The sequence below is a fragment of the Phocoena phocoena genome, chromosome 9 (genome assembly GCF_963924675.1).
Source record: "Phocoena phocoena chromosome 9, mPhoPho1.1, whole genome shotgun sequence".
NCBI lineage: Eukaryota > Metazoa > Chordata > Mammalia > Artiodactyla > Phocoenidae > Phocoena > Phocoena phocoena.
Genome location: NC_089227.1, coordinates 85,639,879 through 85,658,160, shown reverse-complemented (window position 1 = coordinate 85,658,160; position 18,282 = coordinate 85,639,879). Strand labels below are relative to the sequence as shown.

The 18,282-nt window shown below is 49.2% G+C and overlaps 1 protein-coding gene across 4 annotated transcripts in view; it reads left to right on the top strand.

Moving 5' to 3' along the window:
* Positions 1-18,282, top strand: part of PLXNA4 (plexin A4) — a 371,857-nt gene that overhangs the window by 161,992 nt on the left and 191,583 nt on the right. Inside the window, exon 5 of one of the 4 annotated variants that reach the window (XM_065884182.1) lies at positions 3,750-3,760. The exons of the other annotated variants lie outside the window; for them this stretch is intronic. Coding sequence (XP_065740254.1) covers positions 3,750-3,760 — 11 coding nt within the window. The remainder of the gene's footprint in view (positions 1-3,749; positions 3,761-18,282) is intronic. 4 annotated transcript variants of the gene reach the window in all.

Here is an 18,282-nt window from a genome sequence, read left to right as displayed (position 1 = left end):
GTACCTCTTACAATCAATGTGTTGTCCTAGTATTAATAGCCAGCATTTTTTCCTTTCTTAGTAATATATAAAATTACAGTGTACCGTACAATTGGTGCCTCAGATTAAGTGAAATATATGGCATGTTAAAGGCTGCAGGACCCAAGGCCTGATTAGAGAGAGCTTCATGTTGCTATTGTTTCCTTTCCATTCCAGTGACTTGTTCAGTGCTGGTAAATTAATGCCCAGTTGTGCTCAGATGTAATTCGGTGCTGATGAGGGATGTGGGTTCTACCAGCACTTAACAGCCATTGTCTCAGCGGAGGGGCCCTGGCTAGGGTTGAGTCCCTACCCAATATGAACTGTCTTTCTTCAAAGAGACACACATGGAAAATAAGAAGTGCAGGCGAAGCAGCAAAACTGCTGAGAAAATGTGTGATATGTTCCAAAGACAACTTACACACAACACTCAGACACCTGCTGTCTTGTCCTTCGCACGGACTTATCCTCGTGCTCCTTGATATGTCCTACCACTTCCTCCAAGACTGGATCTCGCTGTCTGTGTGCAACTACCGTGGATTCTGCAGAATGAGTTACAAACCTGGGCAGAAAACTGGACCGAAGGAGTGATGCTATGGAAGAGACCTTTTATTGCTTTCAATTTCTCGATTCTTTGGTGTGCCTTCCCATCTCTTCTGTCTCCTCCCATGCTTCTTTTTTTTTTTTATTAATTTTTGAATTGTATTTTATTTATTTTTTTATACAGCAGGTTCTTATTAGTTATCCATTTTATGCATATCCCTCCCATGCTTCTTTATGCCCCTCTTTTCTGCCTCTCTTCACTGAGCAGAGCTGTCCTTGGAGTACAGTCAATCAATAGGTCACCTGTTGTGGAGACAGGGACAGGGAGATAGACAGTGAAGAAGAACCTGGAGGTCCCACCAGCTGATGCTCAGAACTATCTGAGGCTCTTCTACATCCCTTCTCTGGTGGACCAGTTTGGTTGCCTAGCAACACTGCCCTCTGCTCTTTCCATATGGGCTTCTTAGCATCATCTCTCCTTCTTCTTTCTTCCCTTCAGACCAGTCCATGAAATTCATTTTTCTCCAATTTTGATTCATTAATATAGTGAAGATAGGTGAGAGAAGTGTGTGGTGTGACTTTCCTTGGATACTCAACCCTTTAAGGTCAACCAGGCCACTAAAGGCTCTGAATGGAATCCACTGAGTTCTCAATCTTAGGTGTACTACAGACTCACTGTGGAGTTGGTTAAGAGCAAAAGTTGTGGACAAGACCTAGAGAGTGAAAAAATCCCCCTGGGATCTGTAGGGTCCGGAATTCCATTCTATCACCATTCCGCTGCTATAGCCAGGCAGAGAATCTGAGTATTTCCAGTTCTGGTCCGTATTGTTTATCATATATGATGCGCTTGTATACTACAGGGTCTTTGGTGAAAAGTATTCATTATTAGGTTCAGCTTCTATGCTAGGTCCTTTCAGATAAGAATCACTGGAGGCGCTTTTCAGTGCTTTCAAAGAAGCTTCCAGTGAAAGTCTAATCTTCTACAGTCCTGTCACAATAAGTCCTGAATGCAGGCATGGAATGTAATTCAGCACCCAGACCAAGTGTAGGGGCCCTTGAGTGTTCTGTCCTAACCTAAAAAGATGGAAAACTCAGGTCTAATCAGTTCCAATTATTGTATCCAAAGTGGGGGTGGAGTGGAGGGGAGAGAGAAAGGGGGAGAGAGAGAGGGAGAGGAGAGCTATATTATTAAGGTTTATTTATTTATATGTGAGTAAATACATTCATAATTGCTGCTTTTCACAAGATGGAACACTTTTCCCTTTTCTTTCAATGCCTTGCATATGGTGTGTACACAATAAATGTTTGTGAAAGGAAGAATGGAAGGAATCTCTAGTTCAATGGTTTTAGTAAAACAAATCTTTTCACGTGACAAAACATGGAAAGTTGAGCTGTGGAGTACGTGATTGAGAACTGATATTAAGTGCAAGCTGAGAAATTATTTCATGAGATAAATGTTCATGGTTTTTGGACATAGGACGCTTCAGATTGGGGATTGGGCAGTAGAGAATAAGTTATATTTCTGACCTCAGAATTTACACTTACAAAGTATTGTGTGGGTAGGAGATTCCGAGCCTCTAGTCCAGCTTTAACATTCTGTGATCCCAGGTGTTAATCACTTTCTCTCACTGTGTCTCAGTTTGTCTGGTCTATGACATGGCAAGGATGCCACTCACTCTGTATTTACTAGCTGAGTAATCACCTGCACCAGAACAGAGCCCGTGTGGGTCCTGCTCTTTCCTGGGCATCTCGACATTCTAAATGGGAGAAGCCATGTCTCATCGTGGAAGGATCCCTGGGTTTCCATTTCTCCTCTTCAGTCATTGCAGCCCCGGGAAGTGGCCTGGCGATGGAAAACAGCGATGTGTGGTCACTGTCATTCAGAGAACAGTGATGTGAGCCATCCTTCCTCCCTCGTTTGGCATGTGGACAGCCCAACATCCAAGTGGCACATTAGGATGCTGTTTGGGGCCCAGAAATGTGTCTTCTTGGGGAAGAAAAGAACTATTTTCTTATCCAGAGGATGGGAGCTGAGTGCCAGATGAGGGAAGTGGGTAGCTGGGGTCACCAGTTTCCGCAGTTTTTATCTACGAGCAGATCTTGTTCAGCATTGTGTTCCCAGAGCCGGAATGTCCCCCACGCCCCAGTATTTACAGTGTGGTCACTATGGAATTATTTGTTGAATGTTGAACATTGTAAGACATTCCACGGCTAGACTAAAAGGATATCTGACTGTCTATAGAACATCCTCATGTGATTTGGAGGTGAGGATGTTAATCACTGTGTAGATATCTGAGTAATTACTGCACTGGCAGCATTTTTAAGACAATTTGTCCTGAAAGCGTGGAGCAAGTCGTTCTTAACAGTTACATTTCATCCAGACTTAATAGCTGGCTGGCTTTGACACCATCAGAAGGTATTCTCTCTCTCTCTTTTTTTTATGCTGTTTTCCAGAAAAGGGGGATCGACATCTGCCTTTTGCCAATGGATTTCAAAACATTTGGGGGTCACAGCGTTTGAAGGGGTCTCCCTGACCCACTAAAGGCTCTCTGCTTCATTTAGAGGCCAAGAGGAATTTGAATCTGTCAAGGTTCCTGGGCTGGTAGCACAACTGGCATGGAGCCAGCTCTCCTGAATCCCAGTTCAGTGTTCTTTCCCCAAGGCACACAGTAGCCTTCAATCCTGTGGTCCTTGCAGACCAGACATGGGACGTTTTAAGAACTTGCCCTCGCCACAGTGCACAGCTGGGATGTAAGACGAGTGGAGGCTGAAGGTGTTTGTGAATTTCAGAGAGGACCTAGCCATTTGAGAGGTGGAGAAATAACAGGTTTCCACAGTGTATACGTAGACTGTGTGATGAGCAGATGTTCTCCCTCCCCACGAGAGGAAATGGATTTAAACTGCGCCAGGAAGGACTTCGGGCAGATAGTCAGGAGAACTTCCTGACCCTGTGAACTCATCAAAGGCAGATCCTGTCAGCCGCAGACTCACACGGCTGCTGGCAAAGCTTTCTGTTTTCCCGCAAAGTGCAAGGGAAGCCCCGTTAGTGAGCAAAGGCACGTTTACCCCGCCTGGAAATATGTTCTAAGCAGAGCTCGTATCTCCGAGGCTCATTGTTTTCTGCTCCCTGCTAAACAGCCCTGGTTGTGTCATTTTGGATCAAGCCAAGCCTGCCGAAACCGTGGAAGCTGCCTTGGCTGTCTTTTCTTAGCAATAGGTCAGGAAGAGAGCATTCCGGCTTTTAAACATTGTTACTTGCTACTACTGGGGTGCAGCTAATTGCGGAATTCTCCAAGGTGGTGACTGGTGACCTTTCGGAAAGAGAATAAAACTCATCCCTCTGCATAGGGCTGTCCATTTGTACACCTGCGTTGAGCAAGTATGATGTGTACATCACAGGGGCATATGTACTGTTTCAGCTGTGTATTTCTGCATGTGCATCTGGGCGTTCATTGCACAGTCGTATGTGCTTCCACAGCCAGGGGACATGTGTGGACACGGAAGGCATGTGTGTGTGTGTGTGTGTGTGTGTGTGTGTGAACATGTGCACGTGACCCTCGTCACTTTCTCTTTCCACATCGCCCGTGGCTGCATACGTGTGCAGGTAGCTGCAGCACACTTGCCGCTGTCCATTCTTTTTGCTCACGCTACTCTCCCTGCCTTTAGAGGGGAGAAATTGTTAACTGTTGGCAATGCAATAAAGAGAAACTGATTTCAATGGAATGTTCCCTTGCCCTGCAGACACATTGCTCCCGCTTTCATGCTGCACATTGCACCGTGGTGAAATTTAGTTAATTTTATGGTTTGTTATTACGACAGCAGAGTGTATTGAGAGAGGCAGCTTTTGTTGGCGCCACGTCCCAAATTTCCTGGGTGTGATGGGAGTCAGAGCGGGAAGCTAGCAGTGGTCGGAAACCAAGTCCTCGCAGAAGCAAAGTGGCTGCTCTAATTGGTTTTTAACTTTCATAACTTGGCTTGGCTGCTGCCCTCACTGGGTGTGTATTTTGGTCAGGGAATCAGAAGGAACGTTCACAGGACAGCGAGAAAGCAACCAGGTGCTCAACTGTTTTGCTGAAAAACAGTACATTTTGGTGAGGAGAGCTTTGCAGCCTGAAGGTGCTGTGTTCAATTCCCAGCTTTGCCAGCTATTGGCTCCTGCATCTCTGACCTCAGTTTCTTCATCTGTAAAGTGGGATAGTGATGGCCATCCTCTGAGGTTCCTGGGAGATAAGCTCCTGGAGCATAGTAGGTGCTTACTTAGTGTTCCTCCCTCTTCTCCCTTCTTGCCAGGGAAATCTCTCTGTTCCAGAATCTCTCTGGAGGCGTGAGAAAGTCAGCGCACTTGGGGTTTTGAAATCCGACTGATTACCAAACGGGAAGGGATAAAGGGTACACAGGTAATAGTGCACGTGCTTTCTGAACCCCCATATCAGGACATACAATCTGAGAACATTGGAAGGATTATTCTGGAAAATCCACGACAAAAATGGGTGCCTCCTGTATCAGATGCTGAGAACCTAGAGTGGAACGTGATGAAAGCCATTAGCCCATTGGGAGGTATGCCATCAGTCACTCTGAATGAAGCAAAGCTATTAGCATTCTTATTTATACTACTAACGAAGCTAATTAAATCTTAAATCCGAAACAGAGTTGGTGTGGACTAGAAAACTTGGAGAGCAGAAGCTATTTTCACAAGAATATGGCTTTCCTTGTTACCCTTCTCTGCTGGGTCCTTGGATCCCACCACCAATGGTCGGGCAGGCAGATGACAAAGAATATGTCGGCCACACTATCATTCCTCCAAGGTCTGGCAACTTCTTCCCAGGGCTGGGAGGCTGTTTATCTCTCTTCTAGTGACTTCTTTGTTCTCAGCAGTCAGGAGCCCAGCAACTCCCACTGGTCTTGCCAAATGGCATGTGTTGGGTGGAACATGCCACCAGCAGGCCCCTGATTGCCTCCTAGAATGGGAGGGAAAGGTCTTGAGACCACACAGTTAAAGACTGGCCAATTCAGGTGCTTGGATCAGCAGTTTTATTCCTCTATTGATTCCTCTCTTTCCTTTGGAGCTTATTTTCTGGAAGTTGCCCTGCCCTTAGAAGAGCTCTGGTAGCACTGAGATGCCACACATTCATATTCTCTGATGGTTTGGATGAGAGAAGAACAAACAACGAGATCTTTGTTTCCTGAGTTGAAATTCATCATTTCATGGATTATGTCAGAACTCATCAATTTAAAATTTAATATAGGGTGGCCTTGAGCTTTAATGCTAAAAAAAAAAAAAAAAAAAAGTTTCTATTTTGGCACAGGAAGCTCCAGAATGGAAGTATTTGAAAACCACCCAACAAGGCTGACTCATTTAAGGAGAATTAAGTCAAGTGCTTTGGGGCAGTGGGGCGAGGAGGGCGGGAGTTGGGAATGAACACCCTCCGCAGGAGAACGCAAGCTCCCGACTCACAGCATGAGAGAATAATGAGATTTTGGCGATTTTAGCAATCAGTAAACCAAGCCCCTTATTATATAGCAAAGGGAACACTGTGTATTTAGTGTTCTTCCACCAGACTGAAAATATTCCTATTGTTAATCATCTCCAGTCCTCACTTCTGATAAAGCTCATTGTCGCTGTGGAGGGTGCTGGAGACAACTTCTTATTTATGAAGACTGTGCTCTAGGAATAAGGTTGAGGTTTTGAAATATCGTGAGTCACTGAAGCACAGATCTGGGGCCAGGTGTGAGGAATTTTCAAAAGATTAAAGAGAAGCAGCAAGTTTTCCTTTACAGTAAAACTTTGCTGAAGAGAATATATATTTTTTTAAATTATCTGGAATCAGTCAAGATTTTTACAGTGCTAGAGAAATCATCCCAAACATCAACCCATCAATGTAAATGTGCAGCTATTCTGGTTAATAGAAAGACCTGGTCAACAGAACAACAGAAACAGCAGACAGGACTGCATTTTTTTTATTAAGGTGTTTTGTAGTCTGGCTTACCTTACAATGAGAAAATTCGACTCTAGTGAGAGCCACCTGTTCTATTCCCATTCAGTCCTAATGTCCCAGGCACTGGGTAGTGCCGTCTCTGAGCAGGGGTTGAAGGAATACCTGGAAGAGTGTTTCTTCTCTAACCCAACGTCTATACACATGAAGGAGAAGGGCTAAAGGCTCCCATTCCCTCTTGCTTAACCCACAAAGTCCACTCCTGATTCTGGCTCTGATACAATGAGTGATACCTTAATCTAGATGTCCTCACTGTTTGCCATCAGGCCACAGAACCTGAGGTGTCACTTTCTAAAGGAAGTGGAAATCTCGTAAAGCACCAGAGAGCAATTCTTAGCAAAAGATCTACCTCTTTTAAAATATAACCACTGAATTTGTTCTTTGGGGAAGGAAGGAAGGGAGGGAGGAAGGAAGGAAGGAAGGAAGGAAAGAAGGAAGGAGGGAAGGAAGGAAGGAAAGAAGGAAGGAAGGGAGGGAGGAAAGGAAGGAAGGAAGGAAGGAAAGAAGGAAGGGAGGGAGGGAGGGAGGGAGAGAGAGAGGAATTCCTTCTACTCCCTACCACTGAAATATTTCACACCGAGCCACAAGAATTCCGTTAAATAGATGCTACATAGTGTGAAAAAAAAAAGTTACAGATGTTATAAAATCATCACAGTTATTTAATGCACTTATTTAGTGTCACAACAGTAGCTAAATGCGTATACACAGCTATGCTCAAAGCACCTTATAAACAGGGAAGACTTAGGTCTTCCAGGACCCTGAAGAGGGAGTTAGGTTCTCTCTGCGTAGGAAGGATCGGAGGGGTGGAAGTTGCAATGAGTTTTGCGCTGTGTCAACAGCTGTTTTCCCGCCAAGCACTGCCGTCAGGGCTTATGGGACAAGGCACAGACAGTGGCAAGGCCTGGGACAGTGTCTCCCTAACAAGTCCCCACCGGACCCCTGGGAAGTGGGCCCCTGAGATGAGCCTGCTTACCAAGGGGGAGAGGTGCTTTCTCCCAGGGCCCCACAAGCCTCGCCTCTCCCCCCTCAGCAGTCCCGCCCTGGAGTGGGAGACCCCCCCTCCAAGCCCAGGCACCTCCTTGCGGATCCCCACAGTGGACACGGCCCTCCGCAGATGAGTACCAGGCACAATTAGACAGCCCGGGGCCACTCCAGCCACACCTGCCCTCCCAGCGGGGCTGTTAGTAGCAGGAGCCAGTGAGGCGTTGGGGGGATGGGGGGATGTCTGAAGCCTCCCCTTCACAGGCTGCCCTGGCCATCGCCCTTGCCTACGTTACCCTGCGGTAACCTTGGTGCTACCTTCCTGCCTCCCCAGCTTCCCTCTCCTTCCTCCTTGCTGAACATCCAGGGGAGGAGCAGCTCTGGGCTGGGGGCAGGTGCAGGATGGGAAGGAGCTGGGGGAGCCCATTATCACTCTGCACACACACGTTGTCTAATGAGCATCAGGCCGGGAATGCCGCTAACAAGCCGGTGCCGGAGACCCCTCCCCACAAACTCCCCCCGGCCAGTCATGCCCAGGGAAGGCTGTTGTGGAGGAACAAGCAGATGAAGAGGACGACTGCCTATCCTGCTTTTGAACCCAGAAGTGGAAACCAGTCATGTCCTTTTGAGATCATCAAATCTGATGACTTTTAAATTGTGGAGTGGTACCCATTAATGTGTCATGAAAGCAATTTAGTGGGTCGTAACCAGCATATTACCATTAAAAATGGAAAAATATCGGAATGCGTGTCACATATAAATGGAACTTTTCCTTCTGTTGTCTATAAGTGTGTGTGTCCTGGGTTGAAATGTATTTCTGATTGTAAGTCTTAAAGAAAAAGCTGGAGAGGGACTTCCCTGGTGGCTCAGTGGTTAAGAATCTGCCTGCCAATGCAGGGGACACGGGTTCGAGCCCTGGGCCGGGAAGATCCCACATGCCACGGAGCAACTAAGCCTGTGCACTGCAACTACTGAGCCTGCGCTCTAGAGCCCGCGAGCCACAACTACTGAGCCCGAGTGCCACAACTGCTGAAGCCTGCGCACCTAGAGCCCATGCTCCGCAACAAGAGAAGCCACCGTAATGAGAAGACTGCACACCGCAACGAAGAGTAGCCCCTGTTCGCCGCAACTAGACAAAGCCTGCACTCAGCAATGAAGACCCAACGATGAAGACCCAATGCAGCCATAAATTAATTAATTAATTTTTAAAAAAAGAGAGAGAAAGCTGGAAAAAGGGTGATGGTAGCCTAGCCCTATCTCTTCTGCTCTCATTTCCCTCCAAGCTCTCTGAACCAGTGGGAGCCACCCAGGATGCAGAGATCTCAGAAGGGAAATGCCTAACCTCTGTTGGCAAGCCTGTCCTGGTTTCATGAACACTCCTCACTTCTGGCAAGTTCTTCCCTGCTGTCCCGTCTGAATACCAGTTGACACCATTTCTCTTACTTTGTTATAGAAATCTGACTGCCCTTCATGTAATGATCCTTGATTAAATTCTCCCAGTGAGGAATTTAGAAATCACAGCTCCTCAGGTAAGAATTGGGCACACTTACCATAGATGATGCTCCCCCTTCCCATTGGCTTTCCTTCCTGCTTTCAGAGCTGACCAGGCCCCAGGAAAGGACTAGGAAAAGACTGCGTCCCAGGCAAGGCATCAGCCAGTTTCAGCTTAAACAATAAGAACATCCATTCTCTGGCCTGAGAGTCTCAGTCATGTGCAAAAAACTGTGACGTCTTTTCTACAGCTGAGCTGGACACACAGTTTCCTTCCACTCCCTTTGCAGGTACATGAAGGCAGAGGGATGAATCAGGGATTCCAGAGGCTTTGGGAATGTTCCTTTGATTAACAATTAACTTATTATTAACAAGATGTGAGTGCTTGAAGGGAAATTAGGAACCATCTATGTCTATTTACATAGAAGATGAACCTACTGCCCTTTGAAGTTCAGTGCCTTCCCCAGGGTTGCCCGAATTCTGTGGCTGAGCAGAGTCCAGAACCCAGATCTCGACACCCAAGAGTTCCTTCCACTGTCCCAGGGATCCTTGACTGTCACTACTGGCTCTTGTGGCACTGCTTCTTCTCATATAGGAACTAGCTCTCGCCCCCGTGGGACCCTTGCTGTGCATTGTTTGAGACACGTGGGCAACTCCCGGTTTTGCTGTCACCTCTTCCAACAGTGGTGCTTGGGCTGGGGAGATGGGGGGCTGGTGCTTTGGGCCCACTGAAGGGAGGCATGGAAGGAGAGGCTGTGAGCAATGGCCTCGCACTATTATGATGAGAGAGACACTGTAAACTTGAGGTGATTACTTTTATCATTGTTATTATTAGATTTAATGGCTGAGTGAGCAGTTCACTTGGCCCTAATAGAAAATTTCTCCTGACAACTCTCCATAACCACAGGATCTGGGAAAGTTGATTGCAAGGAATCCTCTCACCTCCACTGGGGAGTGACATGCGCCATCCTCGGACACGGACAGGTCCCCCAGCAGCTGAGCAGTGCATCTCTCCCCTTCCCAGGCTCACGGCTTGGAGCGGGAGGGGTGAGGGCAGGGAACGGGGCTGCAGGCCCCATGAACTCGTAGCAGAGGCAGGCGCTGTCCTTGGCAAAGGTGAGGTGTGTGCAGGGGGGTTGTGACCCCACAGCCAGTGCAGGGCCCGGGGCCAGGAGAGGCTCCCATATCCATCTTCCCTCAGCTCTCAGCTGAGTCCATTAGGAATGTATCTCTGTCTCCCGATTGCTCTTCTGTGCTATTAATTTGTGGTTGTATTAATTCCGGTTGTTATCATACAGCCAGGTGATGCAGAACAAAGCTTCCCATTAACATGGCCGGGGTGTTACAGCTCCTGCCAGGGTTGACCCCCTCCTCACGCTGTCACACCCCCATCTCTGCTCTGTCTTGACATGCGTGGAGCCTTGAACCCTGGGAAATGACTGATGGATCCTGAGACCCAGACAGCAATTCATAAGTCAGAGGTGACCGGGGGAATCACAGTGAAGGGAGCAGCTTTGTTCTGTCACTGCCCTTGGTTGCCCTTCCCCTTTATTTAAAAAAAAAAAAAATTCTTATACGCTTAAGTACCACCTGCAACTCCTATGACAGGTGTCTTGGACTGTACTGGTGATGGGCAGGGAGGCAAGGTGCACTGGGTCACTGGCAAGGTGACCGCCAGGGTTAATGGTGCTGTGTGGTCTCGGTCATACCCATCTCTGTGAGCCCCGTCGACTCATGACCCAGATCAGATCCACAGCTCATGGTAGGCGCTAAGCCCCCAGCCCACTGTATCATTCAACTAAGGGGCTCAGTTTGGGCCACTCACCTCCTCACAGCCATGCACAGGCACAATGTGAAACGGGAAGGGTCTCCAGTGGGCCTCCCCAACCTACCAGCTTCTTAACACTCTCGCGTTTTGAATTGTGCTGTAGGGAAGACTCAGGACTGCACAGGGCAGAAGGCACATTTTATTTTTAAGGACTGTGGGCCTTTTCTCCCCTTTCTCCATTCCTGTCCCTTCTGAATCATTCATTGGTAAGTGGGTTGTATTTCACTCTGAGTGGTGGTTACTGAAAAAGCATGAAAGCTTCATTCTGGTGGTTACTCTGCCACTGTGAAACAATCGATTAAACTCCTGCTGGCGTCCCAGAGGCCCCCCAGTGGGAGGTGGCCAGCACTGCTGAGGCCTCTCCCTGCCCCGGCCTTCATTTTCTTTCCACCACCCCCTCAAACGTTCTCTGCCCAGTTACACTGTCTCCCAAACACTGCAGGTCCTTCCCACCTCTAGTTTCTGCACATGCTGTTCTCTAAACTAGACTGTTCCCTCTTATTCTGTCTGCAGAAGACTCCCTCATTCCTTAAGAATCAGCTCAGGGGCATCTGCTCTGTGACCCATCCGCTTGCCTCTCCGGGTACCCACTTTCTGGATTTCAGCTCTAGCCCTTAACACACAATGCAAAGCACCCCTGAGAAGAGTTAGGTCTCATATACATTATTCGTACCCGATGCCCAGCACAGCATCCGGCTTCCCTTAAGGTCAAAAAATATCTGTTGAATGAATGATGGAATCCTCCCAATTTTGTAAACAGAAAATCTTCATCACAGGACTCAGAGCCACTGGGTCAAGGTCACTGAATAAAGCGGGACTAGAACCTGGGAACTCTAGTTCCTGGGCGAGGCCCCACTCATCTGTCAGTATCCCCAAATTTCCAGAGAGCATCCAGAGGCCAGGAGCCAACCCATTTTTATCCACATGCCCTGCGATCCCTTGAGAATGGCTGGTGCAGAGGGCTTTGAATTGTCATTATTCTGCTAGTTAAAAACAACCCATGGAGCTGGAGGCCGGTGATGCAAACGAGGCAAAGTAGTTGGAACTGGCTCTGGGCTCTCGGGCAATGCGGCCACAATTAAGGGTTGTGCTTAACCAGTTCTCTCTGGTTTCCATCAGGGCAGTGTGTGATGTCACTGGATCCCGGGGGCATGGGGCCAACAGCAGGGGGACAGGCAGGCATAGGGCTGATCTCCCTTGGGCAGAATTTTGTAGGAATGCAACAGGAGGAACTCACCATCTCCTTATGTAAAAGGGAAAACACACACAAAAAACACTTAAAAGTACACCAAGAGTCAGTGTCAGGCGTGGAGCGAGGAAGTGATGGCGGTGGCTTCCCGAAGATTACAGGGGAGACTCCACAGTGGGTTTGAGGTGAATGTTAGAAGGGTAAGGTTGGAGCTGACTTCAAGGGACAAGGGACAGACTCCACCTGTGGTGAGGGGCAGAGCAGGGGCATTTATACTCTGCCTGGAGGTTTCTTGTATGGGCTGATAATAGGTATCCTTTGAGTGAAGTTCCCAAACCTGAGTGAGCCTCAGTATCACCTGGAGGACTTGTTACAACAGGCACTGCTGGCTCCACCTCAAGAGTTCCTGATTCTGGTCTCGGAGTGGGCCTGAGAATTTGCATTTTGAACAAACCAAGTGATGCTGACGCTGCCGGCCCCGGGCCCACCCCTTGAGAACCATGGCCTTGGAGAAACCAAACCGAGCTTCCCCTGGAAACAAGACCATGAGGATCTCCGGCCAGGTGTGTCATCCTTCATGGTTAGGTCTTCATTAAAGACAACTTCTCCTCATCTGCAATGCTCTCTACCTCTTAGACTTGTCGTGAACGTGACATGAAATAGCGCATGTAGTAACTCTGATCACCGTCACCTGTGTCAGTTTGCACAGCTAGTTCGAGATGGTCAGTGTGGTGTTCAGAGAAGATCCAGTTCTGGTCCATGCTCTTCTCTCCTCACTTGAGTCAGCCATCACAGAAGAATGGGCAGTCCGTGGCCCAGGACAGAATGTGAGTGTGTCTCTACGCAGACCCTCCCAGAGGAGGGGCATCCTCTCGATGAAAAGCCATTGCCCACTGAAGGCTGTGCTGTCCACCCACAGCCACGAGGAAGGAGCCTTCCTTCTCAGCGGGACGCAGCAGTGACGGGCTTTATTATACGGAAAACGGGAGCGAGAGCGCCCATCTCCCACAATAGGTGCTGCCAGCAGCACGACTCAGAGGACGAAGTGCTGTATTTATCCCTCACGGCAGGCGGTGGGTTCAGCGTGCACTGAGGCTGACGCCCAGTGACATACCCTGTAGCGCAGAATCCAGCCTTCCCTTTTTTTTTTTTTCGTGGTACGCGGGCCTTTCACTGTTGTGGCCTCTCCCGTTGCGGAGCACAGGCTCCGGACGCGCAGGCTCAGCGGCCATGGCTCACGGGCCCAGCCGCTCCGTGGCACGTGGGATCTTCCCGGACCGGGACACGAACCCATGTCCCCTGCACCGGCAGGTGGACTCTCAACCACTGCGCCACCAGGGAAGCCCCAGCCTTCACTTTTTAACGCCCGCTGTCTCTGCTTTGTAAGCATGCTCCCTTGTCCCCGCAGCCCACACCTGCGTAGCCCACTCTCTCACCCCCAGCCTGCCCAGAGAGTGCCAGGAGTGCACACTGAGGGCCTCCTTATGGGGACCATGTGGTCCGTATTGGGCGAGCCATGGAGGTGCCGGCTGGGGGGAGCGTGACATGGATGGAGTATGATGGGGACCAGTGCTTGTGAACTCTGCGTGGCAGATGCCTCGGTACATGGTGGCCATCTCCTACCAGCTGACTCATAAAGCTTCCCCGAGAGCACCTTCCTCGCAGGGCTGAGGAGAGGAGCTGTTCTTTTCTGGGGTGTTCTTCCAGCTGGCGTGGCGCTGGGGACTCATGCACGGTGTGTAGTCTTTCTGGAGCTGCCTGGCTCTCCCGTCCCCAGGAATTCTGCAGGGCAGATCTGGATAGAGAACACACCGTCTCTTGTTCTTCTTCTGGTTTGGCTCCCATGAAATGCTCTCTAAGGAACTGTCACCCCTTACTTTCTCCAAGGCCAGGAATCTGTGGACCCTCATAGCTTCTGGTAACAGTCTCTCCCAGAGTGAAGACCCCATGCCCAGTGGTCCTTGTGCACAGCCCACTGGACCAGAGGAAGGAGGTGTGGGGCAGGGCTAGGCGGCCGCCCCAGTGCTGTCAGTGCTCAAGCATCTTGCACAAAATGCTCCTTTTGTCCAGGCCTCCCCCAGACCTGTGAGCCTCGGTGATGTCATGATGGAGACTCAGTGGGGGGGCGTCGGAGGGGGGAGGGTGTCATGGGCCAAGAGGATCAGAAATGCAGCTGAGAAGATGGCTCAAAATAGCTCATGGAGAACAGCCTTCTGCTTGACAGGCTGACAGGGATGTGCCTGGAGCCAAACACTCCTCTTTGAATGTTCTGTCTCCTTCTAATTACGGATCTGTCAGGAGGAAGAGAAGCCAGCGCCTGCCCGACCCCAGTGACCCTTCACTTGACGTGGAGGCGGGGACGGGCAGCCCAGTCCCCGCTAGCAGGGCCAGGGGCCTCGTTGGGAAGACATCTGCCCCCCTGCCCCGCCCCGTCCCTTCCGCAGGGACCGGGTGTTCTCTGCCCCCATTGCTGGTTTCCTTCCAGATGGATGAGGGAGCTCACCTGTGTCCCCAGCAGGGGCGGGTCTCCCTGTCTTCAGAGCCCATCAGGGAGAGTGGGGACCTCCTCTCCATCAAACAGGTGGGCAAGGAGTCTGCTCACCAGAGGACTTGCTGGAACGTTCTCGGCCATCAGGGACTGAGTTCATGTCCCTCCTTCATATGCAGACCGCAGGCTCTGATCATTTTTTAAACTTGTTTTTTTAACTCACACATGAACATTATTGCCAAAGCTTTTAAATTTAGTCGAATTTGATGAGTAAATCACACAGAGTGAAGACGGTACCTTCCGCACACACCGTGCTCCCTTCTGTGTCCTGGAGATCTGGAGCATCACAAGCTCTTGGCTGTTATTTCTGAGTGAGGGCTGACTGCGGAGTCGCAGGGGTGACCCCTGAAAGGCACTCCGGGGGCCTCCTTTTGCAGGCGAGCAGGGTATATATTGATCTTGTTCTGGAAGAAGAATTAGCCACTTCAAAGGATTTGGGGGTGGAGGTGGGAATGAGAGGTAAATAGAATTTAATAGTTAGCAATCATAACCTTCCCTGAACCTTCATGTAAAGCTTATCTTAAAAACTACACTATATTTATTATATATTATATATATGTAATTTTTATTGACACAACCGACCTATCTCTTGGCACTTGTAACCCCTAGACTACAGCCTCCCTCAGGAGTGTCAAACTACAGGATCTCTGGTCATGAGTGGACTCCGGGGCCATCCTTGGATGGTGGATGGTGGGCTCAGGGCCTGGGCTTGCAAGGCTGTTCCCCTCCCTCCCTCCTTCCTTCCTTCCTTCATTCCTTCCTCACTCCCTTCCTGCCACAAAACTTACTGAGTACCCTTTGCCACCCACTGGGCACAGATGCTGGAGGAACAGTGGGGAACGAGACAGACATGGTTCCTGCCTTCAGGGAGCTTAATTCTAGCAGGGAAACAAGCAATAAATCAAGAGCTGTAGGTTCAGGTTGTGTTATAGAGAAAAAGCTGGGTGAGGGAATGGAGGCAGCTGAGGGGTGTGGGAGCCATGGGAACTGGGGGGTCAGGGAAGGCCCCTCTGCGGGGAGATGCCATTTGAGTAAGAAACCTGCAAGAATTGAGGGGCAGTCCTGTGAAGTCCTCTGGGGAAGCATCCCAGTGGGCAGAAGAGTCCTGAGGCAGAGACTGAGGTTGGAAGCACAGCAGGAAGGCTAGAGAAATGGGAGTGAAATGGGCAAAGAGAAGAGTGGGGTGGATGCGTGTAGAGAGAGGCCCAGATCACATAAGTCATGGAAATGCCTGGGACCCATTATTCAAGGGCCTTCAGGCATCTGATTCCAAAGTGTCTTAGTCTGGGTTCTCCAGAGAAACAGAACCAGTAGGAGACAGAGAGAGAGATGGGCAGGCAGGCAAATAGGTGATAGATAGATAGATAGATAGATAGAGGGATGATAGATAGATAGATAGATAGATAGATAGATGATAGATAGGTAATAGATAGATAGATAGATGATAGATAGGTGATAGATAGATGATAGATAGATAGATAGATAGATAGACGATAGGTGATAAGGAATTAGCTCATGTGACTATGGAGGCTGAGAAAGCCCAAGGTCTGCAGTCAGCAAGCTAGAGAGTCCAGTCTCTGAGTCCAAAGGCCCAAGAACCAGAAGAGCAGATGGTGTAAGTTTCAGTCTGAGTCTGAGTCCAAAGGCAGGAGAAGACTGACATCCCAGCACAAAGATAGTGAGGCAGAGAGAGAGAGGGAGAGAGAGAATTCTTTATTACAGCCTTTTTGTTCCATTCACACCTTCAACCGATTGGATGAGGCCCACCCACACTGGGGAGGGCCATCTGCTTTACTCAGTCCACCAATTCAAATGTGATCTCATCCAGAAACACCCAGAATATTTAACCAAACATCTGGAAACCCTGTGGCCCAGTCAAGTTGACACATAAAGTTAACGTCACACAAGGTGACTCAATGCAAGGTCTGCGGAAGAGAAGAGAGACTGGATAGGGGTGATAGGAAGGGCTGCTGTGTCCAGGAAGTCAGCTTCTGTGGCATCCACTGCCTCCCAGGCCCTGCGGGCTCTGCACACCACGTTCCTCCCCTCGCCTCTCACGTGGCCATCTTTAACTTCTGAGGATGACCCACTGGGCTTTCTTGTATTCATTTCCTAGGGCTGCTGTAACCACAAACTGGGTAGCATGAAATAACAAAAGTTTATTGTTTCATAGTTCTGGAGGCTTGAAGTCTAAAACCAAGGTGTGGGCCGGGCCGTGCTCTCCCTGAGCCTCTGGGTGGAATCCTTCCTTCCTCTTCCAGCTTCTGATAGTGGCCACCCATCCTCGCCTTATAGCTGCATCACTCCAGTCACTGCCTTCACCTTCTCATGGCATTCTCGTCTTTCATAGGACATCAGTAATACTGGATTAAGGCCCACCCTAAAAACCTCATCTTATCTTGAGTACATCTGCACAGCCACTATTTCCACATAAAACAACATCCACAGGGCTTCCCTGGTGGCACAGTGGTTGAGAGTCCACCTGCCGATGCAGGGGACACGGGTTCGTGCTCCGGTCTGGGAAGATCCCACATGCCGCGGAGCGGCTGGGCCCGTGAGCCATGGCCGCTGAGCCTGTGTGTCCGGAGCCTGTGCTCCGCAACGGGAGAGGCCGCAACAGTGAGAGGCCCGCGTACCACAAAAAAAACAAAAAAACAGATACTGGGGGTTAGGACTGCAACATATCTTTGGGGGCACATAATTCAACTCATAACACTTGTCTTCTTGAGCTTCCCAGAGGAGCCAGAGACATGTCCAGAGGGGCCCTGATTAGTAAAATTGCAAGAACTCCACTGCCGTCTTTCAGTTACCAACAAACCCCTGACTGTAGATGGCCAGACACCCCAAAGCATCTTATGAAACATCTGGAGCACCTTTGCCCACACACCAGGTCCAGGGGTAGTTTTAGGCGCCCTAGAAGTTGCTCTGAGAAGTTGGATGCTTAATTTGGAGGCAGAGTGAGGGTCTCTTCCTTCTCCTGGGCTGAGCTAAAAGCTACCCGGAAGAATGGACCCCTCTGAGGAGCCCTGGAAGTAAAAGTGGGTGGGGGCAGGTGCCTGAGCTGCCGAAAGAGTGTATTTGGTGGTTTGCCAGGCCGAGGACCCCAGCGAAATTCCAGCCGGAGAAGAGAAGGCTGCCGTCCTGTTTTGTTCTCTACAGAGGCCTTGTGTTCTTGATTTTAATCTTTTTCCTGAGGACCCAAGGAAAGCTGAGAAGTTGGACTCTTGTTTCCTGTCACCATCATCCAACCCTCAGACACCTTTCCAGGAATCCATGATGCTTATTTTTGGGCAAAATTCAGTTTTCATCTATTTTCTGATGCCCATGGCACCCTGCAGCATCCAGAGAGAATCCTGTCCGAATGAGTTCGGATTCAGGCATCTCTTCCATTAGCCCCGGGGAAAGGCAGTTTAATCTGCAAAATTACTCTAAGGTTACCAGAAGGGCTCTCCAATTCTGAACATTTTTAATAGCCAACGTTCATTCCTTTCCCAGTGCGAAGAAGAGATTTATTCTGGCCAGTTTATCCCGAGTAAATCTTGGGTATCTCAGTTTTACATTTTCACGAGAAACAAGCACTTTATAATAACTGCTCAGATTAAACTCCAACATACTCTCAAACCATTAACCTGAAGGAATTGTAACGATAAATTAAACATACTAATGAAGCTGTACTACAGGCTCAAAATTT